Below are 25,896 nucleotides of genomic sequence, written 5' to 3'. Positions count from 1 at the left end.
GGAGCGGGAAATACTGCTCCAAAACATGATCCGCCAAAGACTCGATGCCTGAGTACATTGGTGTCCGGCTCCCAACTTACACGAGCAGCCTGCAGCAAGTGTTTAGATGGATCACATATGTTTCGTGCGAATAGAAGTTGATGATATGCTGAAGAAGGAGGTGTGGTGTCCAACTGGACCACCGGGCCGAGGCTTTTCGGAAGGCTGATGAACGTGCCGACATCGCTTGCTTCCCATGCTCTATCAACAGCACGCGTAGTCTTATCCATGAACATCATTGAGACGTGTTATTTGTCAAATGGCTTCTGCTACACGCTCTCTGCGGCTCTTGAGTCGTGGTGCGTCGTCTCAGCTCGTAGGCGGGTCACGACCTCAACGAAGATGGCTAGCCGCGCCACCTTCGGATCCAAGCAATCTGCCATTGGCTGGGATCAAAGTGCTTGATATGACCAGAGTGCTCGCTGGTGTAGGTTATGTCCATACCGGAGTAGACCACATGCTTACAAGATGTAGCCATATTGCACTCAAATTCTGGGCGATCTAGGGTATGCACGATGAGCCCAGTACGACCACCTCCAGGTGTGTTATCGGTGAAGCAAGCTCATTGAAGAACAGAGCCGAAGTCATCAAAGTCGAACATCCCACGAGAGGCGATGATACTCGAGCATGGGGCCCTCCGTATGCATCTTACAAAGAGCAAAGCACCAAGCAAGGCGCAGGCGAAAGTGCATACTTTCTAGCTGTAGGAACTTAAAAGATCAAGAGTATCGGCGACAAAGCTCTAACCGATTGCAGGTCAATCGCAACAAGAAATCCATAGGTCTGTCCTTTCAATCTCCCTCCGGTGTCGAAATACTCCACAAACTCATCAGAGAATGCGACGTCCTCGTCGAAAACTACCTCCCCGGTGCCCTCGCAAAATACAACATGGACTACCGCAGCGTCTCGGCAGTAAACCCCAAAATCATCTACGCCAGCATCACAGGCTACGGCCAAACCGGATCAAACAAGAACCGCGCCGGCTACGACGTAATGGTCGAAGCAGAAATGGGCCTCATGCACATCACCGGCCATCGCGACGGCCCTCCAGCAAAAGTCGGTGTCGCAGTCACAGATCTTACAACAGGTCTCTACACCAGCAACTCCGTAATGGCAGCCCTCCTCGCTCGAGCCAAAACAGGCAAAGGCCAACACATCGATGTCGCGCTAGCCGATTGCCAGATCGCCACCCTAGCCAACATTGCCTCATCTTGTCTCATTTCCGGCAAACCTGACTCTGGTCGCTGGGGAACCGCGCATCCTAGTATCGTACCATATAAAGGTTTCAAGACTTCAGACGGAGATATTCTGCTGGGCGGAGGAAACGATCGATTATTTGGGATTCTGTGCGAGAAGATTGGGAAGCCGGAGTGGGTGAGTGAGCCGAGGTATAGGACGAATGCGGATCGAGTGAAAGTGAGAGATGAATTGGAGGAGAATATCGAAGCTGTGACGAAGACAAAGACTACGGAGGAGTGGTTGGGGATTTTTGAGGGGAGTGGGATGCCGTATGCGCCGATTAATGATGTGAAGACGACGTTGGAGTTGGAGCATAGTAAGTTTTCTTCCTTTTCGAAAAGGATCTCGATGTGGTTCGTCGTGCTAACAGGATTTGCAGCAAGGGAACGAGGTATGGTGACTGAGGTCGAGCATTCGGAATGTGGACCTATGAAGCTCGTCAGTCCGCCTGTGAAGTTCAGTGACACGAACCCGACGATACGAAGTCCACCGCCTACTCTAGGCCAGCATACCCATGAGGTGCTGGCGGAAGTCTTGGGAATGAAGCAAGACGAGGTAGAGGCGTTGAAGCAGCAGGGTGTGGTTTCATAGAGCTATAGAGAACGCAACGTGATGATCGTTAGAGCCCAGTCATTCATGGCGCGCATTGCCTGTTCGTCTATCTGTTTTTGCTGGAACCGCCATGTTCCCATCGAGAAAGCCCAAGTCGACACCGCATACAGTACGCAAAGTAAAATCGCATCTTTTCTTCACCCCATCAGGCCTCCTCTTCCGCGACGCGAATACTTGGACCTGGGCTTGCTATCGCCCGGCAGCGGGGTATTGCAGGCACTCTCAAGGGCGAACTCGGCGTCTCTCGTGGCTACAATCTCCGTTTCTTCGGCTTCGATCTCAGCCAGCTCGTCCTCCCTATTCAAGTCCTCAATGAAACCCGTGGCGTAGCGTCCCTGATCGTGCACTTTGGCAGTAACGGCACGGACTGGGTAGTCGTCTGCACTGGCACTCATCTCTGCGGCGACCCTGTCGACGTCGATGCTCGAGACTTGATAGGAATAGGCGTTCATGCGGGTAGCGTAGGGGAAGTGTCTAGTGAGACGAAAGAGAGTGATCTCGAGGTTGTGGAATTTGGATGGGTCGATGGGTAGAGTGGTTGGACAGTCATAGTCCTACATAAGCATCAAGTCAGCTCAGTTTCAATCAGATTGTCGTTCGGAATTGTGATCAGACTTACGAAGATGTGGACCTCCATTGGGAAAGTAACACCAAACTTCTCGAGCTTGCCCAGCTTGTTGAGAATGAGAGTTGGGTCCTTGCCGACGACGTAGTCGTAGAACCAGCGTTCTGCGTACACGAAGCCCGGCTCCTCGATAGGGACCATGTCCATGGGAGTGAAGCCAATGCTCGCCTGGCGGTACTCTTCTGCGCTTCTGAGGGTGCCGGGCGTCTGGGTGGCATCGGGGTGGCAGACGATCAACTTGCGGATCATGCCGCACTTGTCAAGACCGATTTTATACATGAAGAAATCGAGGCAGACCCAGCCAGCCACATTAGAGAAAGAGAAGACGTTCTGGCCGTAAAAGATCGGCGAGACTTCTTTGTGGAACTGCTTGTTCAGGCGCATGAGGGGCCCAACGGATTGCACGTTCTCATCGAAGAACTTGGTCTGGTAGTCGTGGGCATAGTGATGTGCCGAATGCTGGGCGACCAGGTGCTTGTTAACTCTGTACGAGTAGAAGAAAGGGTCTGGGCACAGCTCGATCGGCTGGTCGAGGATGAAGAGGTGCTCGTAGATCTTGTTACGGATCTCTGCTGGGAGGCGGAAAAATGGGAAGATCTTGCTCTGTGGCAATGCCTGTGTCATGTTAGTGTCCAATCAATTCAGGACTCGAAACCTGCGCACCTTGTACTCTTCTCCAAGCGATGTGCGCTCGTACTCCAGTGCTGGGTAGGAGTAGTAGTCGCAAATGCATTCTCCTCTCTTCTCGCCCCTCTTGGTCTCACGGCGGTAGATCTCATAGCGATCTTTGGTCGTGCCACGAGTGTTCTTGTAGCGCTCAATTGAGTGCTCGCCACAGTCTAGCTCCTCGAAGAAGGTGCCACGAGCGCCGCCTGGCTTTCCGCGACCACCACGTGTTGTGCGACCGCCGCGGCCTCGGTTCGCGGAGGCTCCTCGAGTCGAAGACATCTTGCGAGTGGTGTTGAATAGATCGAGTGTGAGTAAGGGAAAGAAGTAGAAGATGCGGAAGGAGTGTGAGTGCCGAAAAGTATCGCTGACTATGAGGCTTTGCTGTGTGTCTGTAAAGAGAAAGATTGCGGGATAGGCGCTGCAAAGGAGGCTTAAGTAGAGGGAACGCAAGTCGTGCGACCCACTTTTCCTTATTCACCACTCTGCTGTTTCTTCGATTCACCAATGCGCCAAGCTGCTGAATCGTTTCTCATGTGACAGCCAAGCTTTACAAGCATGCTGTTCCACGTGTGTGCAATTCTGCGATCTCGAGTCAAGCATGTCGAATGGTTGCGTTGCTATAATAATGGGGCTCATGTATATAGGCGTTGCTGCATCAAGCAGGTAGTTGACAAAGGGCCGTCGGCGTTGTATCCCAAAAGTCGGTTTCAAGACGGAGTCTGGAAGCGCGATGGTAGACTGAGATCTTGCGACTGCTTCGTATCGCTGAGCTTTGTCATGCTCTTTTCTTTCTCTTGGTGCTCGGAAGTTGAATCTGCTTTCGGTGTGCAGAGCTTGGCGCCACTCCTGAGGGTTCGCGCAGTCTGGTGAAAGGTGATCATCCAAGTCGCGGGATCATGCTGGACAATCACAAGCCCTCCAAGTCTACACGCGGCAGAGCCCGGAATTGAGCCCAGACCAAATCATCAGCGAACAAAGCAGCCTCCATCTCAGCCTTCTCCTTCGCTAGAAGCTCAACTTCTTCATGCTCGATCTCCAAAAGTTCATCTGCGAAGTTCTCGATCCAACCAGTAGCGTAGCGGCCTTGCGCATGTACCTTGGTCTTCACAAGCTTAACGGGATAGTAGTTCTCGGCACGCATCTCGGCAGCGACGTAATCGGCACCTGGCCACCTGATCGGATCCCGAATCACGCGAATCGACTCATGCTCGAGCCAGAAGAGGGTGATGTCGAGAGAGACGAAGCGATCGACGTCGAGGAGGATACTTAGGGGCCAGCTGACGTTCTGCGAGCGGGAAAGAATTAGTTTCATGTCAAGACAGAGCAGGTGATGTAGCTGCGATCTACTCACCCGATCAGCCTCAAGTGGAACGACGAGACCAAGCTTCTCTAGTCTCCCGATCTTGTCGAGCACCAGAATGGGATCGACTGTATAGGGACGGCCATTCGCCCACCAACGCCGTGCGTACTGAAAGCCCGGGCCATAGATCGGGTCAGCACGAATGAGACTGCCGGCCCTGGCAAATTGATCCTCGCCGCGATTACTACGCGGTTGCACACTGAACATTGGGTGACAGACAATCAGCTTGCGCAGCAAAGCGCACTTGGCCAGCCCGATCTGATAAAGGAAGTAGTCGAGATGTACGAAGCCTGCCACGCTTGAGAAGGAGAATACGTTCTGTCCATAGAAAATTGAGGACGTTTCCTCGTGGATTTGCTTGTTAGTGCGCATCACGGCTGTCATTGGGAAAAGTTTATGCTCATAGTATTGGTGGTAGTGGTTGTCCGCGCGTTCAAAGTCGCTTTTGTCTGTTTGGCCAAGGCCGCCAAAATAATGTGAGCAATGACGACGCAAGCAACCGTCGAAATGGAATGGCTCAGGGCAGAATTCGATCGGCCGCTTCAACATTAGAAGCTCTTCGTAGATTTGGTTACGAATTTCAGGGGGAAGGTTCAGGAAATTGATCTTAGACTTGGGCAGTGACTGCACCATGTCAGTGACATGTCCAGCACAGAGGATACGAGGTGTAGAAAAGCTGGCATAATATACCTTATAGCGGTCTGGCAGACTCTCCCGCTCGTGCAGCAGCCGTGGAAATCTGTAGTAGTCGCAAAGGCATCCTCCTCGCGTCTCGCCCTCTTGGATATGGCGCCTGTAAGGAGTCTTGACGTCTTCGACCGAGTCATACTCGTTCAAAAAGCGTTCGATGTAGTGGATCTTGCATGGCAGCAGCTCGAGATATGTCTTTGCGGGACGTGGTCTACGTGCATGACCACGCGGACAGCTGCCGCGACCGTGTGATTGACATTTGTGGGCCATCGGGGGGAGGTGGTTGTGTCTCAAATGGATGTCCTTAGAGTGTCGCTGCTGGTTTTGAGAAATCTGCTCCCCAAAATGTTGAATTTTGGGCCGTACCACTGGTACGATGGTGAAGTCACGTGGGAGCCAAGCCTGCGCGAGCTTCACTCTCCAGCGTAGCCACAGATCCCGAATCTCGAGTCGACAACCGCGCTCAGAACCATTCTGGATAGCATGCTGGCTCATTTGCCCTCTCGTCATACCACTCCTCGTGAAAGTTGCGACGACGGAATCGAGCTTCGGTGTTCTTGTTCAATGTCAGTCCAAATCGATACCAGTTGAACAAGAGTCTGTTCTTCATAGCTTTGATCGACCGGCCTTTCTTCCGTTCGGCCAGTCGTATGCACTCGTCCTCCATGAAGTTCCGGCGTGTTGCTGCCCTCGAAATAATGCGTGTTTGTGGTCGAGGCGTGTGACCCTGCAACAACCAGAATTGTGGCGTCCTTGAACGTGCGGTTTGCACTTGCACCTCGCCGTCTTCCAGCCACATAGAAACTGTCGATGCATCTTCTGCCTCCACAATGCTTGCTTCATCAGTGTCGGTCGTTGATACATCGTCTGCCTCCGCACTGCTTGCTTCTTCCACATCGCTGCGTTCTTCCACATCGCTGCGTTCTTCCACAACGCGAGCTTCTTCCGCATCGCGGACGTCTTGCACAATGCTGATTTCTTCGATCTTGATCGTCGGGCCCTTTGCTTCCGCCGCCGTGTTTTGTTGGCCCATGATCTCCTTCGAGCCACCAACACCTGATAGCTAAGGAGGTGCAGTAATACGAACGATGTTCAGTCGCAAGTATGGTTATCGCAAAGGAAGATGATCGCTCGCCATAAGTGCCGACCACACATGCTGGTACACAGGCGTGGTGAACATAGGCCCTGCAGCAAGTGAATGCCATGCATGATGTCTCTGAGCCCAAGCATGTGATAAGAAAGAAGTATTCACTGTCGTAGCATCACAAGCAGGTACCCCGTTGTCGGATGAACCGTTCCTAAGCACATGCTTCTGGAGCATCTTCGATGGAAAACCGTTCTCAACCTTGCAGCTGGATCGGAAGTTGTTCATGTCGATCGCGCCAGCTCTGCTGGAAGTCAATGTGGGTGGAAGCACTTGCCAAAGCTTTGCGTTAGCTGCTCTTCTGGTCCGGGAGCTCTGCTGCATGAAGTTCCTCCGATGAACGAACACGTTTGCGCGAGCTCCATGATCGTTCTGCTAGACTTCGTCATCAGACCCCGGTTCAGTGACTGCAATAATTACCCTCATCATCTTTCAGACGCTGAATGGGAGTCCAACGAAGCATATTGTGTATAGATTACGCTTGTCAGTCGTTTACTAAATGGCAGCCAAAAGCTGCAGGCAGAATGTGGTCGAGAGCCGCATTTTCAAGCCAGGCTGAGTCTATAACGTATCGCTGTTGAAAGACTTTGAGACGTGTTTGCGGGCTTGTGGGGTGGGTATACGGGGTTTCACAAACAGTATATGGCAAATACTTTGCCAGCGGCTGGACGCGCTCCCGGCGGAGGAAGAGCCATGGGGCGGTTCATACTGCCCACCTGGGTAGACACAAACCAGAAGATTTGTGAGAGCAGGGCACGCAGTGGAGATGCATATTGCAACACCATTGGGATACCGATCGTGATAGCTTCGGAAGGTCCAGCAACCGACATCTCTTGTTTTCGGTATGTTTTGCTGGCATTGCCGACTTGTCCTGTACCAACGGTCTGCGGTCCCGGCAGTCTCGGGGCCCAGTTCCACGATGCTACCGTTTCAATAGATAACGCACGTGTTGTCGGATGTTGCTTCCGCAAGCACGTCTTCACGTCAAGTTTCACCAAACGAGCAGTCGTTGCCAAGCTCAAGTCTCACGCTTCCGATTGGTCACGGAGTCGCCTCCGCTTTCTGTCACGTTCCTCCCAGCCACCTCCAACCTCCCACCACGCGTACACATCTAGAACATGGCGACGACAAGTCCCAGCCACCGTTGCGAAAAAATGGCCGGGGATATAGGCAAGTCGACTCTTCGACCCTGCAAGATCATCCCTAGACTCGCGCCAGATCATCAACGGCCGCCTTGATCACAAATTCACCCTAGCAACCGTCCAACACGCCAGATCTCGTTGCTGCAATTGACACGAGAGAACTCCGGCCTAGCCACAGAGCAGACAAATTCAGCCCAGGCTCGTAGCCATGCGCTTCAGCACAACATCCATCCTCGCGGCGACCACATACTTCGTCCTCCACACACGAGCATTACCGCACCCAGCACCTCCTCCGACGTACAATGTTGTCGATGTTGGCGGTCCGACGAGTGCTATCGAGGAGCCAGCAACAATTTACGAGACGGTGAAGACAACTTTGTCAGCCAAGCAGACAGTGACAAAAGTTGCGCCAGCGGCAACAACCCCTACAACACCCAGTATCGCGACAGTCGAGGCTGCTGCATCAACGTCAATCAGCTCTTCGCAGTGGACAGTAGTGATTGGCACTGTACCGACATCCGCTTCTTCCTCAAGCACGAGTTCGACAATCACAAGCTCAACATCAACGAGTCCATCCTTGGGCACCTCTACGCCATGCACGACAACAACCACGGCCGAGCCAGTCTATCCTGTCGAACAGCCCACGCACACAGGTGATGATGGGCTATACCATCCTCCGGGAGACAATGGCAAATACCAGCCTTGGAATCCAGCCGCGACGACCTTGTCAAGCTCTAGTATTCCGGGCTACTACCCAGTTGCCGCTGCCACGAGCTGGGCAGTACCGGTCAACGAGACGCGGAGCTACTAGAGGCTACGATTCTGGAATGTCAGGGAGCAGATGGCGAATTTGGGCAGCGCACCGACCCTACGGCCAATAGTACACGCATTTTATACTTGTACAGCATAGCGAGGAGTGACCAGCAATGAGTCTTTGTAGTATTAGCGGATCATGAGCGATGGAGTCAACGTTCAGAATGATGAGAAATAGACAGCGAAGAAAAAGATGGATGGGTTTTGGTCAACGGAACGCTCTGCTAGTGCAGCATAGGAGCTAATGTATAAGCGTAATGAATTTGAACGACAGTATAGAAAGCGCAAAATTCAGTATCATAAAATGATTCAATGCGGCCCTGGTTGATGTTTCGCATGCATGTGAAAGCGATGACGGAATTGGTGCCTGAGGCCCTGCCAGCTCAGCAACGACGTGGGATGGGCGCTTCAATCAATGCGCATACGAATCGCAACAACCACCAGAAGCTCGTCCGACTTGCCTGTCCTTGCACCGCCCCCCAGACACGACTGCATCCGCTGCAGAATAATGCCCACTCGGATCGCGTGACCACTTACTACCATCACCTCTTCTACTGCGTTGCTTTACCGTCCTCCGCTCCGCCTATTCTCCGCCGCCGCCAACAACATGTCGTCTCCACCGCCCGTGGAAGACCAGGCCCGGCTGCTGGAGGATGCGCTGCAAGTTGTTCGCCAGCAGACGGTGCAGATGCGGAGATGTCTCGAGACTCCCGGCAAGCTGATGGATGCGCTCAAATGCGCGTGAGTTGTGTTCTATCTATACAGCTACAGAGCTCAATATAGCTGACGCCTAAAACAGCTCGACGCTCGTCTCCGAACTACGAACCTCCAGTCTCGGTCCCAAACAGTACTACGAGCTGTACATGAGTGTCTTCGATGCCCTGCGCCACCTATCCGTCTACCTGCGCGATTCGCATCCTGTCAACCACCTCGCCGACCTCTACGAGCTGGTCCAATATGCTGGGAACATTGTACCGCGTCTGTACCTCATGATCACCGTGGGAACAGTATACATGGGAATTGAAGATGCGCCCGTGAAGGAGATCATGAAAGATATGATGGAGATGAGCAGAGGTGTGCAGCATCCCGTTCGCGGTTTGTTCTTGCGATACTACCTGAGCGGACAAGCACGAGATTACCTCCCCGAAGGCGATTCGGCTGAGGGACCAGAGGGGAATCTGCAGGATTCCATCTCCTTCATCTTGACGAATTTTGTTGAGATGAACAAGCTGTGGGTGCGGTTACAGCATCAGGGACATTCGAGAGAACGGGAGCAGAGGACGAAAGAGAGACAAGAGCTGCAGTTGTTGGTAGGGAGCAATTTGGTGCGACTATCACAACTAGTGGACATGGAGAGCTATAAGAATGTCATTCTGCAGCCGCTGCTGGAGCAGGTGGTGCAATGTCGGGATGTGCTGGCCCAGGAATACTTGCTCGAGGTGATCACACAGGTCTTCCCGGATGAGTACCACTTGCACACACTGGATCAATTGCTTGCGGCTACTGCAAGACTGAACCCGCATGTCAACGTCAAGGCGATCGTGATCGGGTTAATGGACCGCTTGAGCGCGTTTGCGCAGAGGGAAGCGGAGCCCAAGAGCGAAGAAGAGAGGCAGAAAGTGGAAGAGGAGAGTGTGAGCAAATTACTGGAGAAGTTGAGCATGTCGAAAGATGTCGGGAGCTCAGAAGAGACGAAGCCTGCGGAGAACGGCCACAATGGTGATGAGGCCTCACCGCGGCCGAGTGAAGACACTGCAGTTGCATCCACAGCCGACTCAGACGCACCCACGGAGACGACTGCCGTCAACGAAGGCGAATCAACGCCACAGACCAATGGCAAGGCGAAAGGGATACCAGGAAATGTCAAGCTATTCGAAGTGTTCTACGAGCAAGTCATACACCTCGTCAGCGTGCAGAGACTTCCTATCCAGGACATTACAGCACTGCTCACCTCGCTCATCAACTTGGCAACTGCCATCTACCCGGACCGACTTGATTACGTTGACCAAGTTTTGCACTACGCCACGAAGGAAGTCTCAAGATACCAGAATTCTGCCGATCTGCATTCACAAGCCTCGCAACAGAACATCCTCAGTCTGCTCCTTGGACCAGTCAAGACGTATTTTTCGCTCTTTACCGCCCTTGCACTGCCAAACTACATTCCACTTTTCCTGCAACAACCATATCCTACACGACGGAACGTGGCTGGGGAAGTCATCAGGAGTCTCCTGCGAAATGACACAAAGATCACAAACATGTCGCATCTGGAAAGCATACTATCAATACTATCAGTCCTAATCAAGGAAGGCGCGCAACCATCATCAGGATATCCGGGCGGCCCTATCCGCAGAGGAGCGACTGAGACGGACGAAACGGTAGAAGAACAAGGCTGGCTCGCGCGGATAGTGCATCTCATCGAAGGTCCTGACAACATGACCCAGTTCCAATTACTGCAAAAGACACGACAAGCATTCCAGGGAGGAAACGAACGAACGAAGTACACATCTCCAGCAATAATAACGCAATCACTCAAGCTTGCGCGGAACTTCAAGCGACGTGAACACTTGTCATCAGACGACTACGGCGTACAGTCGAGCGCCTTGTACAAATTTATGCACACAACATTATCGTCGCTGTACACCCGTGTCTCTGCACAGGGTGTGCCGGATCTCGTGTTGAGGTTATTCGTCTCTTGCGGGCAAGTGGCGAGTCAATGCGAGAATGAGGACGTTGCATACGAGTTCTTTGCGCAAGCTTTCACTGTTTATGAGGAGTCAATATCGGATTCGAGGTCGCAATTCCAGGCCATTTGCATTATTGCTGGTGCGCTTTGCGGCTGCTCAGAGCGCTTCAGCAGGGAGAACTACGACACTCTCATCACAAAGGCGGCGCTGCATGGCAGTAAGCTGTTGAAGAAGCCGGACCAGTGCCGCGCTGTATACCTTGCTTCGCATCTTTGGTGGGCGGTGGAGAAGGTGGAGACAGAGAAGGCGGATGGGAAAGAGGTGAGTCGAGGCCACACTTGGTCTCCTTTGACAGTTGACACGTTTACTGACCACACTTCCAGCCTTACCGCGATGGGAAACGCGTGCTCGAATGCCTCCAACGCGCGCTTCGCGTTGCCGATGCATGCATGGATACCGCCGTCTCTGTGGAACTCTTCGTGGAGATCCTCAACCGATACGTGTACTACTTTGACCAAGAAAACGACGCCGTGACAACGAAATACCTCAATGGCCTCATCGAACTGATTCACTCAAATCTCAGCGCTACTGCGGCTGACACCACTGGACCAAACAATGCCAGTGGACTAGAGAGCCCGAGGAAACATTTCCAGAGAACACTGGAGTATATCTCTAGCCGGGAGTATGAAGGTGTGGAAACGAGGCCGAAAGGGGCCTTGGGTGGTGGGAGTTGAAGCTTGAGGAGCGGTTTTCATGAGCATCATCATCAACAGCAAGATCTTAGTGGTGACGGTGGCGGTGGTGGTGCTTCAGAGCATGGTAAGGCTGAGCGAAAGCAAGATGATAAGAGCGCTGAGGATTGGTGTTTTGAAGCTGCTCCGTTTGCTTTTGAGAGGATTGGAAAGGTTAGGAGGGCGGAGGAGATTATGCTGGGGAGGGAATGAATGAGAGCCCGCGATGAACCAATGAGGGAGATGAGAATCGTGTGGAGGTGTATGGTGGCAGAGACGAGCGAGTGGAAAGCATGTGGCATAATTTTCATGTTCTCTCTGGTTCTGCGACAGACAGAGATTAGCGCTCACGACGTTGTATGGGAAACATGTATATAGATTTCGAGTTAGCGAGCAGATCAGGGAAGAAAAAAGAGTTTCAGAAGGCAGTTTTTGTGAGTGGAGGAGATCTCGCCGAGTTACGTCCAAGAGGTGTTTGAATTGTGTTCCATTGTACATCGCGCGCTTCTCCAAATATCTGTTTTGCGCAGGCGGTGTTTCGCAGCCCTCAGTTCCTATGCTGTACAACGACTCGAGCAGGCGTATCGTGGCCGCGGCGGCACTTTTTGCCCAACCCAGTGCATCTCGTCCCGCTGCTGGATCCAAGTAGGCCATGATCTATCGGCTCCGATGACCAAGATGTGGCCATTGCTTCCGCGGTCTCCAGGCACGGCATGACTTGCACGTTCTTCACAAACCTGGAGGCTCCTCTTCCTTCGTCCCAGCACGTACTCGCTGATACTGATACAACGCGACATGCGAAGCCTTCTCCTACCATATTTCTCATTCATCCTGACATCAAAACCTTCCACAAAACTCTTGTCGGCGACCTCTCTACCTCGTCCACCCATGATTCCACCCCTCCCTCGCCGGCGTCTCCGTCTGAATCCTCGCATACTCAATCGGAACCCCATCCCAAATATCATCCTTCTTCATTGCCAATCTATACAACCTTCCCTCCCGACTCCTGAAAACATCCTCCTCACTTGGCCCTTTCCCTCCCTCTTCTTTCGCTTGAGTCAACGGTTTCTGTCCATATTTTATTCTTTCCTCGTGCGTCATGCCTTCTCCATCGATGAGTCGCAATTGTTCGCAGGCTTCGGCCATGCTGTTGTATTGCCTTTCGAGCTCTAATTGGCGTTCGCGTTTGAGTTTGTCTTGATAGCGTTGCCAGGCGCGGTGGATTGTCCAGTGGCGGAGGTAACGCGTGCGGCTGAGGCGGAGGGGACGGGGGGTCAGAGGGTGGTGGAGGAAGTAGCGGATTGCGGTTATCCGGGCGTCGCGTTTTTGGGGGCCGGATTTCTTTTTGAGGTTTGATTGGGTGGATGAGAAGGGGCGGAAGTAGAGTTGTGGTTGTTGTGGTATTGAGCTTCTGGGAACGATTGTTGTCGTTCGTGAGAGCGGTGTTGTGTATGTCTGGCGGAGAAGCGACATGGTCGCGGGTGTTCTTGATGCCATTGTTGAGAGTGGTGTTGTTCGATGGAGCTGTCAATGGCTTGAGACGACTTCGGTATCGCGACTGCCCTCGGAGGAGCCAAGACTTGCGACGGAGAGGATCGGGCCGATGCAGGTTGACGTTTGGCGGAGCTCGTGTCCGTGGGGTCCCTTTCTGTGAGTTATTTTGAGCTGCGGCAAGAGCTCGACTTTCTCTCGTTTTCCTCACGATCAGCACCGTATTGCAGTTTCACAAGCTGCATTAGGGTGTATAATTCCAATTCGCACAACCGGTGTGGTTTTGTCACGTCCGAACACCTCGCCATACCATCGAACCGTAGCTCGAAACAGCGGCGTGCTCACTCAGCCTCGCATCGCTTCGCCCACTTCTGAAACTGCGGCTGTTACGACCCTCTTCACCGCACCGCCTCAACTTCGTCACTGACGACCATCTTCCTCACTGCACACATTTCGATTCAACAAATCCAACACTATATACACTCTTCCACAATGGCACCAGGCGTGTTCGACACGAAAGGCAGCATGGCCACGGCCATTGTCGAAGCTGTCAAGAACTTTCCTCGTCCCAAGAACTATGGCGACTTCACCTATGGTACTGCTGGTTTCCGTACCAAAGGCGACGTGCTGGATCATGTCATGCTGGGTGTAGCTCTCATCGGAATTCTCCGCTCCAAGAAGCTTGCGGGCCAGACCATTGGTGTCATGATTACTGCTTCACACAACAAGGCTGAGGACAATGGTGTGAAATTGGTTGATCCCATGGGAGAGATGCTGGAGCAAGAGTGGGAGAAGTGGGCCACGTACATTGTGAACGGCAAGACGCCGGAGGAGACGATGCATGCTTTCGCTCAGATTGTCAAGCAGTTCAACATTGATATGGATAAGCCTGCGCGAGTGATCTATGGACGAGACACAAGACCTTCGGGAGCACGGTTGGTGAAGGCAGTCGAGGCTGGTCTGAAGGCGACCAATGCAGAGTACAAGGACTTTGGTATCTTGACGACACCGCAATTGCACTACCTTGTTCGCGCTACGAACACCGCCAACGATGCCAACCCATACGGCGAAATCTCGGAGCAAGGTTACTACAAAAAGCTTTCTACTGCCTTTGCGACTGTCATGAAGTACGCCAAGGCTTCAAGTCCTGTGACAGTGGACTGCGCGAATGGCGTGGGAGCTCCGAAGCTGCAGGAGCTGCTCAAGCACCTGCCATCAGAGAAGGAGACGGGATTGAATGTCACTGTTAAGAACGATCAGATCGAGAACGCCGAAGTGCTGAACAAAGATTGTGGAGCCGACTTTGTCAAGACCGGGCAAAAGGTCCCAGCTGGATTCACGGGCAAGCCGTTTGATCGATGGGCATCATTTGACGGCGACGCAGATCGTATCGTGTACTACTTTGTCGAAGAGGGTAATATGTTCCGACTACTCGACGGCGACCGCATCGCAACGCTCGCGGCCTCTTTCCTCGGCGAGCTTGTGGAGAAGTCCGGCCTCGCAGAGAAGATCAAAATTGGGGTGGTGCAGACTGCTTACGCGAACGGCGCCTCATCAAAATACATCACTGAGCGTCTGAAGCTGAAGTCCGTCTTCACACCCACGGGTGTCAAGCACTTGCACCACGAAGCTGCACGATATGATATTGGAGTCTACTTCGAAGCCAATGGTCACGGTACAATTCTGTTCAGCAACAATGCTCTGCGAACAATCTATAAGCAGGAACCACAGTCTCCTGCACAGCTTGAGAACCTTGAAATCCTGCAAGGCCTGACTGAGCTGATCAACCAGACTGTGGGTGACGCCATTTCGGATTTCCTTCTCGTGGAAGCTATCCTCGCACACAAGGAGTGGACAGTCAAGGAATGGCTAGCGACCTACACCGACATGCCCAATAAGCTCGCCAAGCAGATCGTCAAGGATCGATCCCTCTTCAAGACTGTGCCTGGCACTGCTGAGCAGAAACTCGCGGAGCCTGCAGGTCTGCAAGAAAAGATCGACGCTGAGGTGGCCAAATACAAGAATGGGCGATGCTTTGTCCGCGCTTCCGGCACCGAAGATGCTGTCAGAATCTATGGCGAGGCTAGTGAGGCGTACGATGTGGATCACATGGTGCAATCTGTTGCCGGACTTGTCGTGTCGAAGAGCGAGGGGCACTAAACGTTCCCGTGCAAGTCCGAGGAATAATGTGAGACATTTCTCTCTACAGAAAGGCTGTCGGCTGAAGGAAGGCTGCAGGGATTTGGTCGTCTAGAAACATGAGCGTTCTTTTGGGATAAAGTACAAGGCGTCTGCTGGGTAGATGATGGAATGTGGCGAAACGAGAAAAGCGGAAAAGTTTGCGTTGGAATGAGAAGAAAGAAGATTTTGAGATGATGATACCAGTGATGATGATCTGATTGATAGACAAAATTTCCTTGGTAGTGAAATGAAACGAAAGTGAGGCGCTTTGCAAGCCCTCAAGCTTGAACCCAGTTAGTTCTGCGCATCATTGATGATATTCCTGACTCGTGATTTTCTTGGGGCAATGCAACGTGAGGATCAAGTGAGGTTCACCAGGCGCCAAGCTGCCTCTCTTGACTTTTGCTTGGGAAATATTGTTTCCAGTGCAGTCTTGAGCGACATGAAGTACCTCGGACGCCATGTTGCCGGTTCCGGCCGTTCGCTCGCACTTCCTATTCCACGACGACCTCCCAGACGACTCTCCGCCGCTCCTACCTCCTCCCGCCATGATTAGCACATCAATTGATGAAGTTGCAACAAGAAGCAGCGAGACTTTGGCGCCGTGAGTCTGGGCAGTGAAGTGGCATGGCTTAGTCACGCTAGCGCTTCTTGTCGGGGCGGCTTGGACGGGACGACACCGAACGCGTGGGTCGTAATCCGTGATTCTGGGGAAACGCAGTTGTCGTTACAAATCGGATTCGTCGGCGTTCGCGTTCGCGTACTTTGCATATCTCTGCTATCGCTCCTTTCTGCATTCATCAATACTTTTCCCTCCCGCTGTCATCTCGGATGTACGCTGCTCGCAAACGGAAGAAGGTCAGCATCCGATAGTCTGCATGCCAATGCTGATGGTCAAGATTGCAGATGGATGCCGTTCATGTTGTTGGTCAGGAGAGGCTTGGCTGAGACTCCTTCAGGAAGCGATCAGGTGCGGATTAGGCAGGTGAGAAGACGGAGGATCTGCTCTTTCTCGTACCCGTGTCGCGTGCTGGAGCGAGCTGGCGGCGCGGTGAGTGGTGTGGGAGTGCCGTCGAGGTGAGATGAAGGCGGGCGGGCTGCCACGAGGGAACATGCGACAGTGATGAGTGATGAGAATTCGCTGCACACAGCATCGCTCGTATCACCACTCACGAATACCTGACTGGCTCGCGGTCTTTGTCCCTGATCGTGCGACAGTGCTGGAGACCAGACCCTCGCCACGCCGGACTCGCCTATCGTGCGGCGTGGAAGACGCATGGAAGGGCGGAAGAAGATACCCACAAGCAGATCGACGACCGAGAGTGGTCAGCGATACCAAGCGCTGCAGTAGTGGCAGCTGCTGCAATGCCACCTCGCCATCCTGCCACCATCAGCTGTGCGCGCCCATTCCAGCCCCGGCTGTCTGCACCGAAAACAGCCTTCGCGCCGCGCTGCCCCGCAATCCTGCTGCTCGTGCGCTCCCCCAGCGTGCGCGGCCATTCGACGGCGCCTCCAGTCCGCGAAATCAGCACTGCGCTGCACCGCGCTGTACAACATGTCCCAAGGCCGCGACCAAGCCTTGGCCGCTGGCTAAACCTTCTGCTTCGTAGGCAAAGGCTTTTCGGTTAGATAAGCCACGCGCCCGTACAGCTTGTGCTTCTTGACGCCGCTTGGCCAGGTCTCGTGGCGCGACCGACTTAGCACCTTCCTTCCATACCCTCACGACCTGATCACCGCGATAACACTATGCCGAGTGTGGCGCATCGGCTTTAGTCGTCGTTTATGAACTGCATTCCTGCCCGCTTTCTTTGATCGCCGCTTTCCTCAGAGTCGACCTCCCCCTCCCTCCTTCCCTGTTCCCTGTTCCTTCTTCTCTCACACTTCACCTTTGTCTTCTGGTCCGCTGTCTCACGAGACATTACCACGCCGACCACGATGGCACACGACGACGACGTCGAGTTCGGCGGCAAGTCCTTTGGCGATGCTCCCAAACGCGCCTCCCTCAGCGACCATGCGCGCGGCCGACAACTCAGCACCGATGGCAATGATGTCGCCATGGTCAACGCTGACCAGAGAGCTCTCCACCGAGATCTCAAGGGTAGACACATGCAAATGATTGCCATGTGAGTTTCACCCACGTCCACGGCAATGTTCTGAAATCTCCCTTGCGCTGACACCGATTGTTCCACAGCGGCGGTGCCATTGGAGCCGGTCTGTTCATCGGTTCGGGTGGCGCATTCCAGTCAGGTGGTCCTGCCTCGGTGCTCATCGGTTTCGCCCTCATCGGTGGCAGTATTTACCTCATGATGCAGGCTCTCGCTGAGATGGCCGTCCTGTATCCCGTCAATGGCGCCTTCACCGTCTACATTACCCGATTCGTCGATCCTTCGTGGGGATTCGCCTGCTCCTGGCAGTACGCTATCAGTTGGTTGACCGTTCTGCCTTTCGAGATTTCCGCCGCCTGCAATATCATTCACTTCTGGGAGGGATCGCAGGGTATCAATAACAGTGCTTGGATCGTGCCTCTGCTCCTTGCTTTGGTTGCCATCCAGTTCTTCGGCGTGAGGGGATACGGAGAGGTCGGTTTCGGCTCTTGCAGCACATTTCCGTTGCTCGGTCATTGACATCTTCTAGGTCGAATTCGTTCTGTCCATCATCAAGATCTTGGCCTGTTCTGGTTTCATCATCTTGGGCATCATCATCAATGTTGGCGGTGTTCCAACTGACGACAGAGGTTACATTGGCGGTCGCTACTGGTGAGCTCCCCGATTGACAATCCAAAAGCATCCCATTAACAAATTTTCAGGAACGCCCCCTACAACCCCTTCTTGAATGGCTTCCACGGTTTCTGCAGTGTCTTCGTCACCGCTGCATTCGCCTACACTGGCACCGAGCTTACTGGGCTAGCTGCCGCCGAGGCGAAGAACCCTAAGAAGGAGATCCCACGTGCTTCCAAGCAGGTCGTGTGGCGTATTGCCATCTTCTACCTCCTGAACCTGCTCCTCATTGGTCTTATCGTCCCCACCGATACTCCAGCTTACCAGGATGAGGGCTCTGAGTCGCGTCGCTCTCCTTTCGTCATTGCCATCCAGCTTGCTGGCATCAAGGTCCTCCCCAGTATCTTCAACGCCGTCATTCTGATTGCTGTGATGAGTGTCGCCAACTCGTGCACTTTCGGTTCGACCCGCACAATCCAGGCCCTGGCCGCAAATGGTATGTGCCACTTTGAAAGGACGCGCCAGTGATAATTTGCTGACATTTTTGCAGGCATGGCTCCTAAGCTGTTTGCTTACGTCGATAAGGCCGGCCGTCCGCTCATGGTCACAATCATGCAGTTGCTCTTCGGCTGCTTGGCTTTCATCAACTTGGCACCAAATGGAGGTGATATTTTCGGCTGGTTGCTGGCGTTGTCGGGTCTCTCGATCCTGTTCATCTACGGCAGTGTTTGCCTTGCTCACATTCGCTTCCGTGCTGCTTGGTAAGTTTGGGAAGCAACTCTTCAAAGCCCCTTGAGGCGAGATTCAGACGCTAACAGACTTACAGGAAGCTCAATGGACACTCTCTCGACGAATTGCCCTTCAAGGCAGCCTTTGGAGTCTGGGGCTCGTACCTTGGCCTGTTGGTCAACGTTCTGGCACTCGTCGCACAATTCTACGTTGCGCTTTACCCCGTCGGCGGCACACCCCTCACAGCTGAAGGCTTCTTCTCCGCTTACCTCGCCGGTCCTTTCCTCGTTGGTCTTTACATCGTCTGGAAAGTCTACTCCTGGTTCGTGTACCCTTCGCATCGTCGCATGTGGGTCGCCCTCAAGGATGTCGACATTTACAGCGGTATGCGCGAAGATCAGAAGATGATGATCTCGGGTGTGGACGTTACCGAGGAAAACCGACGAGCGAGTATCCAGGAGATCCAGAGTGAGAAGAAAAAGAAGGGATTTATGGATTACGCCAAGGCTGGTGTGAGGAGTGTCATCTAGAGGATATGTGTTTGTTGTTGTGGCTGCATATTCGCATTTTACAGATTTGAGCTTTGTATATGTTTTCGTCGAATGTCGACTGGGTGGGAGATAGGACCAGTCTTCTGGACATAGCGGGCTAGTGGTGTGGGAAAGACAGAGTTGCGACTTGACGATGATGATGACGATGATGAAGAGGAGGAGAGAAGGCCTGACGTTGGAAGAAGAACAGAACCTTCTGCTAGCCGCTAGTGTCTGTTTGATGAAACTTACACCTTTCGCTCGCTCACGCCCTGCGCCCTGTTGTTCTGTACATTTCTCTTTTACGGCTTACTGTCACGTGAGAAGTATTTCCTCCTAATGGAATTTTTATTGCACTTTCGGCGCGTTCGTCTTTTGCTCGTTGCTTGAGTAGAAGAAGGCTGCCTGCAACACGACACTCCGAGCGTACGCACAAGTTTATTGCCAAGCTGAGGGCTGACCATTTCATTGTTCTAGAACGCTATTGCGTTCCTTTTCTTCTTCAGCTGAAGAGCTTGGCTGCATGTGCATTTGCATTTGCATTACATTGCATCGTCTATGCGTCTGCACGCAGCTTCGAGTTCGGATTTCGATTGGGTTCGCTTGTGGTGGTGTAGTGAAGGATTTATCGGAAGCGAAGTGCATGATGTTCTGGGGGTGTGCTCGGCGTTGGGGTATTGGGGGTCTCCTGAAAGGCTGAGATTTGGGAAATTTGGGTTCACGGTGTTGCCTGGGTGGCAGGGCCGGCGGTATACGATGCTGCATTGAAATGCTTCTCAATTGCGTGTGTGATCGTCTGTTGCTGTTGAGCTTTGGGGTGTGTTTTGTGGTTGCCTAATTGATGAAGGGAGTGGCTGTGTTGTTCTTGGTAGGATTAGGGGCTTGGCTTTTGTGCAAAGTTGTGCAAACAAAGCATAGTGAATTGTGGCTGAGGTGGAAGTTTATGCAAAGTGTAAGTTGGCGGTAGTGGGATGCTATTGTTGGAGGAGCTGAAAGAGTATGATGATGGTTGCGATTTTTGAGGATCAATTCTCATTGCAACAATTGAGTTCAAGTGGTGACGCGGTCTTGCGGTCACAAGGAAAAAGTGATGTGGATTTGGATTTGGATTTGGATTTCTTTTTTTTTTGGTATATATATCTAAGAGTGAGACTTGACGGCTTGCAAGGAGGGAAGACAGTCGCTTGTTTCTCATTTGATATTGTTTTTGCATTAAAGACAGCCACCCAAAAAAAAAAAAACTTGAAGGGATATAATTTACTTCGAGGCGCGAGGTATAAAATTCTTTACTTCTCCAAGAATAGACCGACGGCCCAAGCATTCTTATCGTGAACGGAGAATCGATTCGACGAAAGACGAAACATAGACGAGTATGAATCCATCTTCAAGAGCAGTGAATAGCTCGTTCGACGACCACGACAAGAGGAGTCGGGGCGTTCCGCTTCAGAGCATGCAGTATACTGCTCCCACAGAAGACACGAGGTCGAATCCTGCGATTGCAAATCCAGATCATAATCAGAACGATTGGACGGACGGCGAGCAACGGAGTATGAGGAAGAAGAAAGGTTACAATTGGGTATGTCTCGAGGGTGCCAGTTGCGGGGTTTTGTTGGGAGCGTGTCTTTGTTGTTTTAGTTGAGGATCAGAATATCGCTCGGGCTCGAAGGCTACGTGACGATGAATCAAGACTTGAGTTGTCCGCACCCCTGGTCAAAAACCAGCGAGAAGAGGACATAGGGGCACGTCGAGGCGAAAAATGTCATCATGTCGTCTGCTACAATCATGTTTACGAGCGAAAAGCATCAAGAGTCTCAAGGTACTTCATTAGCCGTGTCTTCGTTACCACCGGCCTCATTTCCCGCAGCTTCGTTGCCACCAGAACTCAATCCAGACACTCCAGTCGCCACCATGTCGGGCTGGAAAGTGAGAACGCCAGCGACGATGAGTCCGACCGAAGACAGTACACCCAGAACCGGCGTGATGAGTTCTCGTTTATTCTTCTTCTTCTTGCTGGTCTGAATTTTAGTGGAGAGCTCAGCTTGCTTCTTTTGTAGATCTGCATCTTTTTGCTGAAAGCGTTCCTCGAGTTCATTCTTCCACTGTTCGTGCCTGCGCCTGTCGGCTTCGAGCTTCACAGCGTAATCTTGTTCTTTCTGGCGGTCCGCCTGCTGAGACCGTTCTTCGATCTGTTTGAGCTGCTTCTCAAATTGCGCTTTCTGCTCCAGATACGAGTCTGCCTCTTGCTTGCGCTCTTTTTGCAATTGAGCTTGCTGTTGCTCGTACCTTGCAATCAAAGCTTCGTTGCTGCGCTGTTCTCGCACAAGCTGCTCGTGCAGGCTCTTGTAGTCAGCGCTTTTTTCTTCCAGGAGACGCTCAAGGTTGATTTTCAAAGCTTGTTGTGCGTGGGTCGCAGCTTCTATTTTGCCCTGTAGCTCATCGCGCTGGGCCTTGAGCATTGCTGCAACTTGCTGATCGCGGTCTTTGAGGGCAGTCTCGTAGTCGTCCTGGAGAGTTTTAACCTGTTCTTCCCACTTGACTTTAGCGTCTTGAATTTCTTTCTCAGCTTCACGTCCAGCACCTGTCTTCTCGAGACTGAGTTCTTCAACGACCAACTCGCGTTGAATGTTTAGCGTCATGTTACGGTCTCGCGATTCGATGAGACTGTCAATAATTCTCAGAGCCGACTCCCGCTCACCAGTATGACGCACAACTTTACTTCCTCGATCATGCATGAAGCCCCACCAGTCTGGACGCGCGATGAGCTCTTTCATGTGTCGCTCGCCCTCTTCGTGTAGTACTGGGGACTTGTCGAGATAGCTCCACATGGTTGTGGCGAGGACCACGTGAGGATACACAGATTCTCCGCAAAGCTGCTTGAACATGCTGAGGTTCCTCACACTGGATCCACTCATTCTGTTGTCGGTGATCTTGTGCAGGTATACGATACCGGTCAACTGGATAGCCTGGCGATAGGTCTGGGAGAGGAAGAATGCAACATCTTTGAGGACCTCGATATCCGGGCGGTTCGTGTCGTCGAATCCAGGGGTATCAATAAGAAATATCTTGCGTCCATTTTCCCTCTCAAGAATGTGCATCTCGACCGCTGTAGTACCTGCGTTCCGTTAGCTCAAGGCATAACACTGTGTTAAGTCTTGAGACTATACAAGAAGTCAGTCCATGTCCGACGCCAATGTCCTCTTCTAGAAGCAAGCTGATGAAGCTGCTTTTGCCGGACCCTGTGACACCCATGACTGCAATGATGGCATCTTCTGGGCTGTCATGTTGTCAGCATCAATCGTTGGTAAGTCGATTTGAACGTAGTGTACCTCAAGCCGACCTGCACCGCTGGTGGCTGCTCTGCCTGTGTCTCGGATGCCATGGCTCTTGCTACGTTTGTTGTTCTTTCTCCGTCAAGTTGCAAAATTTGGGTTTTGGAGGCTATTACCCGAGGAAGAGCAGAGAAGAGCAGCCTTTTGTCCTGGGTTTGCTGACCGTGAGTGTGCAATATCATCTCAATTCTCAGCTCGGTTAGACACATGAGTCCTCATATCGAAACACAACGTCTCTCATGCCCATGTGTTTGCACACCACCGCTTACTACAGCTTCTGACTGGCTCGTATCGAAGAAGGCAAATGAGTAACTTCCTCAAACAGCAATAGACACCTCCAGTGCATACAGCTTAATGCATGTTCGGTTTTCAGCCTTCTCGCTGCACCGTCATGACCGAGCATTGCAGAAAGAAGCCATCACGAAAGCAAGGCTGCATTAGTCGAAGCTCATTCGTCGCTTTGGACATGTGCTGTCAGATGGACTCAATTCTGTCAGCCTTAATTTACATATGAATGTGTAGCACAAATGCGGGCTTTCGTCTCATTGGGTCGAGATCGAAGCGAGGAGCGTGTGAATGACTATCGCATGAACAGCCACCTTATGCACAGCCTTGGAAGTACTCTTGATATGGCGGTCATTCTGAGTACCTCAGCTCTACCCCGATTGCATGGGAGTGATCGTTGGACCTAGCACAACTTGCTCCCAAGCATCCAGCTGAATATTCTGTGGTATATATCACTGGACAATCTATTGTAGACAGCGATACCCGACCGTAATCAGCTCAATCTTGAGTCAACCGCTCTTATTACTGCCTTGTGATATCTGTACACAGACTGATCCACTACTCCTATATTGGCTTCATCACGCGGAAATGGCAGCATCTGAAGCACAAGTAATGGCAACTGGCCTTGAAAACATGCAATTTGGACCAAATGACACCTTCGTTGCAGTGATGGGCGTGACTGGCGCTGGCAAAAGCACGTTCATTTCGCAGTGCACTGAGTCTAAGGATGTGAAAATCGGGCATAGCTTGCAAGCCTGTATGTAGTTCGCGAGCGGGATGTCAGTCTTCGCTAAAGGGTATAGGTACCCAGAAAGTTGAGTTCTTTCCTGTGCCCTGGACAAAAGAGGCCACTGTTTATTTGATCGATACGCCTGGCTTTGACGATACCAACAAGAGTGATACCGAAGTCCTGAAGGAGATCGCCGCCTCCTTGGCGTCCCTCTACGATGCAAGAATCAAACTCAGTGGAATCATCTACTTACATCAGATTAGTCTGAACCGTCTGCTTGGATCTGCCAAACGGAATTTGTTCATGTTCCAAAAGCTATGTGGCGAGAACGCACTAAGAAGTGTTATCCTTGCTACTACCATGTGGGACAAAGTTTCGAAAGCGACCGGAGAGAAGCATGAAAACGAATTGAAAAGCACCTATGACTTCTGGGGCATAATGATCGAGAAGGGAAGCACGGTACATCGACATGATGGTAGTCGTGAGTCAGCTCTAAATCTCGTCCAGCATGTTGCTCAGATGGAACCCGTCGTAGTGGATCTACAGAAGGAGCTCGTAGAGGGAAAATTGCCTCTGAACGAGACTGGAGCTGGACAAGAAGTTGACGGTGGCTTGACACAAGCCCGCCAGCAGGCGGAGAAGCAAGTCAAAGCTCTCCAAGAAGAGTTGGAAGAAGCGCGGGACTCACACGATGAGAGAACCGAGGCGGCACTTGAAGAACAGAAAGAGGACATGGAGAGACGTATCGAAAGGATACTGCAACAGCAACAAGACTTGAAAACAAGTCTCGAAAAGATCTACGAGGAAAAGGAAGCGAGGATGCGAGAAGAGCTCAAACTTGAGCGTGATCGGCGGCTGGAAATCGAAGCAAAGCTGATGGATGCGGACACCAAGCACGAAAAGCAGCGACACAAGCATGATGCTACCGTGAAGCAATATGAGAGTAAGCTCGCTGACATGGTCAAGAATCCTCTCGTCCGGGCAGCTGCAGGCCCGAGCAAGATCGGTAGGTGGACTGTGAGCATGACCATGTTTGGGAGTTTGTACTGGTTCGATGCATCCGTCAATGACTTCGGGTAACTCTGATACACCTGCTGTGTCACGAGAGAGTACTGACGATGCGATTAGGACGCCTCTGCCGGACATGCCGAAAGCCAGAAGACCGCATCCTAATCCAAACGGCAACAGGTGCGTGGCCTTTGGAGAGCGTAATTCTTGGTACATAAACTATCGCCATTTCGAAGAAGGCCTGGAAAGCTTCACCGATCATTCTAGTAAGTCTGTTGTCTCGTGATGGACGGTGCGATACATGACTGACTAAGCTACTGTGCAGTCTTCAGCGAAAACTTCTCGACCATATATCCTGATGCATTCACACGGTTGAATGGTGACGAGGGAAAGGAGGCCCCCATCTGCATCTCACTTGCTATGGGAGGCTACTTCTTCGTCCGCACGGCAAGTGGTGTAACATCACGCCTACCCAAGTCGGCCTTGAATCGGCTCAAATCAAAGCCTGAGGAATGGCAGAGCGTCTGGCTGGGTGAGAACGGCGCATTCGTGGCTCAGCGTCAGTCCAAAGATCGCTCGAGTGGGTATGAGACGGTCATGGACCTGGATGGATATGATCCCTTTCTCCAGAACTGTATCACGGCAAAGCAGTTGAAGATCGTGGTAAGTCAACCATTGGTGTGACACGAACGAGACCAATGCTAATTGCAATTCTCTGTGAAGGCTATGACGTTGGATCCTACAGACAGCAAGCGATGGGCTGTAGTCTGGATGGATGGAACAACCATCTACAGTCGTGAACACGTGCCTTTCCAGCCATTGATTTTCGAGAATTTTTGCTCATTGAATTTTGGCACACAGTGGACAGGTCGACTCGGAGACAGCTACGGCGAGGCCGCGGAAGAGATGCCGATGGAACTCATGATGATCGAAAGAGGAAGACGACGAATCTTGATGCCGTGGAAGAGAAAGGAAGCAAAGGTTGCGCTGGTCTCCAAAGATCACACTGGTGTCTCACTGCGTAGGTTCTTAGCATAAGGTGACTGGCGAAAGCAATTTGAACCGCGAGCTTGTGTAATTTAACGACCTTTACGACAAGGCTGAGACAGAATGAAATCAAGAGGCACGCACATGTAAAAGAGCGCAAG

At 52.2% G+C, this 25,896-nt stretch overlaps 11 protein-coding genes across 11 annotated transcripts; 6 read left to right on the top strand and 5 right to left on the bottom strand.

The window, feature by feature from the left end:
* Positions 1–298: 298 nt before the first annotated feature.
* CKM354_000080900 (uncharacterized protein) lies at positions 299–1,869 on the top strand (the record flags this gene model as incomplete). The annotated part of the gene is made up of 5 exons (XM_044795911.1): positions 299–466; positions 514–545; positions 616–742; positions 796–1,594; positions 1,658–1,869. The coding sequence occupies 5 exons, from the start codon at positions 299–301 to the stop codon at positions 1,867–1,869; spliced, it is 1,338 nt and encodes a 445-aa protein (XP_044651846.1).
* A 158-nt stretch (positions 1,870–2,027) lies between these two features.
* CKM354_000080800 (uncharacterized protein) lies at positions 2,028–3,463 on the bottom strand (the record flags this gene model as incomplete). Its single annotated transcript, XM_044795910.1, has 3 exons — positions 2,028–2,444; positions 2,510–3,130; positions 3,179–3,463. 3 exons carry the CDS (start codon positions 3,461–3,463, stop codon positions 2,028–2,030), a joined length of 1,323 nt encoding a protein of 440 aa, XP_044651845.1.
* A 628-nt stretch (positions 3,464–4,091) lies between these two features.
* CKM354_000080700 (uncharacterized protein) lies at positions 4,092–5,504 on the bottom strand (the record flags this gene model as incomplete). Its single annotated transcript, XM_044795909.1, has 3 exons — positions 4,092–4,469; positions 4,536–5,168; positions 5,235–5,504. The coding sequence occupies 3 exons, from the start codon at positions 5,502–5,504 to the stop codon at positions 4,092–4,094; spliced, it is 1,281 nt and encodes a 426-aa protein (XP_044651844.1).
* Positions 5,505–5,697: 193 nt separating this feature from the next.
* Positions 5,698–6,267, bottom strand: CKM354_000080600 (uncharacterized protein; the record flags this gene model as incomplete). Its single annotated transcript, XM_044795908.1, has 1 exon — positions 5,698–6,267. One exon carries the CDS (start codon positions 6,265–6,267, stop codon positions 5,698–5,700), a length of 570 nt encoding a protein of 189 aa, XP_044651843.1.
* A 1,461-nt stretch (positions 6,268–7,728) lies between these two features.
* On the top strand, positions 7,729–8,331 carry CKM354_000080500 (uncharacterized protein; the record flags this gene model as incomplete). Its single annotated transcript, XM_044795907.1, has 1 exon — positions 7,729–8,331. The coding sequence occupies one exon, from the start codon at positions 7,729–7,731 to the stop codon at positions 8,329–8,331; it is 603 nt and encodes a 200-aa protein (XP_044651842.1).
* A 609-nt stretch (positions 8,332–8,940) lies between these two features.
* CKM354_000080400 (retromer subunit VPS35) lies at positions 8,941–11,751 on the top strand (the record flags this gene model as incomplete). The annotated part of the gene is made up of 3 exons (XM_044795906.1): positions 8,941–9,074; positions 9,133–11,338; positions 11,401–11,751. 3 exons carry the CDS (start codon positions 8,941–8,943, stop codon positions 11,749–11,751), a joined length of 2,691 nt encoding a protein of 896 aa, XP_044651841.1.
* Positions 11,752–12,621: 870 nt separating this feature from the next.
* CKM354_000080300 (uncharacterized protein) lies at positions 12,622–13,245 on the bottom strand (the record flags this gene model as incomplete). Its single annotated transcript, XM_044795905.1, has 1 exon — positions 12,622–13,245. The coding sequence occupies one exon, from the start codon at positions 13,243–13,245 to the stop codon at positions 12,622–12,624; it is 624 nt and encodes a 207-aa protein (XP_044651840.1).
* Positions 13,246–13,731: 486 nt separating this feature from the next.
* Positions 13,732–15,399, top strand: CKM354_000080200 (phosphoacetylglucosamine mutase PCM1; the record flags this gene model as incomplete). The annotated part of the gene is made up of 1 exon (XM_044795904.1): positions 13,732–15,399. One exon carries the CDS (start codon positions 13,732–13,734, stop codon positions 15,397–15,399), a length of 1,668 nt encoding a protein of 555 aa, XP_044651839.1.
* A 1,956-nt stretch (positions 15,400–17,355) lies between these two features.
* CKM354_000080100 (uncharacterized protein) lies at positions 17,356–19,396 on the top strand (the record flags this gene model as incomplete). Its single annotated transcript, XM_044795903.1, has 6 exons — positions 17,356–17,543; positions 17,612–17,999; positions 18,055–18,176; positions 18,227–18,633; positions 18,688–18,898; positions 18,964–19,396. The coding sequence occupies 6 exons, from the start codon at positions 17,356–17,358 to the stop codon at positions 19,394–19,396; spliced, it is 1,749 nt and encodes a 582-aa protein (XP_044651838.1).
* A 1,811-nt stretch (positions 19,397–21,207) lies between these two features.
* Positions 21,208–22,775, bottom strand: CKM354_000080000 (uncharacterized protein; the record flags this gene model as incomplete). Its single annotated transcript, XM_044795902.1, has 3 exons — positions 21,208–22,508; positions 22,561–22,670; positions 22,723–22,775. The coding sequence occupies 3 exons, from the start codon at positions 22,773–22,775 to the stop codon at positions 21,208–21,210; spliced, it is 1,464 nt and encodes a 487-aa protein (XP_044651837.1).
* A 904-nt stretch (positions 22,776–23,679) lies between these two features.
* CKM354_000079900 (uncharacterized protein) lies at positions 23,680–25,786 on the top strand (the record flags this gene model as incomplete). Its single annotated transcript, XM_044795901.1, has 5 exons — positions 23,680–23,767; positions 23,814–24,816; positions 24,869–25,014; positions 25,074–25,411; positions 25,472–25,786. 5 exons carry the CDS (start codon positions 23,680–23,682, stop codon positions 25,784–25,786), a joined length of 1,890 nt encoding a protein of 629 aa, XP_044651836.1.
* Between the last annotated feature and the right edge of the window lie 110 nt (positions 25,787–25,896).

The sequence above is a fragment of the Cercospora kikuchii genome, assembly GCF_019650295.1.
Source record: "Cercospora kikuchii DNA, contig_00001, whole genome shotgun sequence".
In the NCBI taxonomy this organism is placed as follows: domain Eukaryota; kingdom Fungi; phylum Ascomycota; class Dothideomycetes; order Mycosphaerellales; family Mycosphaerellaceae; genus Cercospora; species Cercospora kikuchii.
Note: the sequence above shows the minus strand (reverse complement) of the source record. Positions and strands in the feature narration are given on the sequence as shown.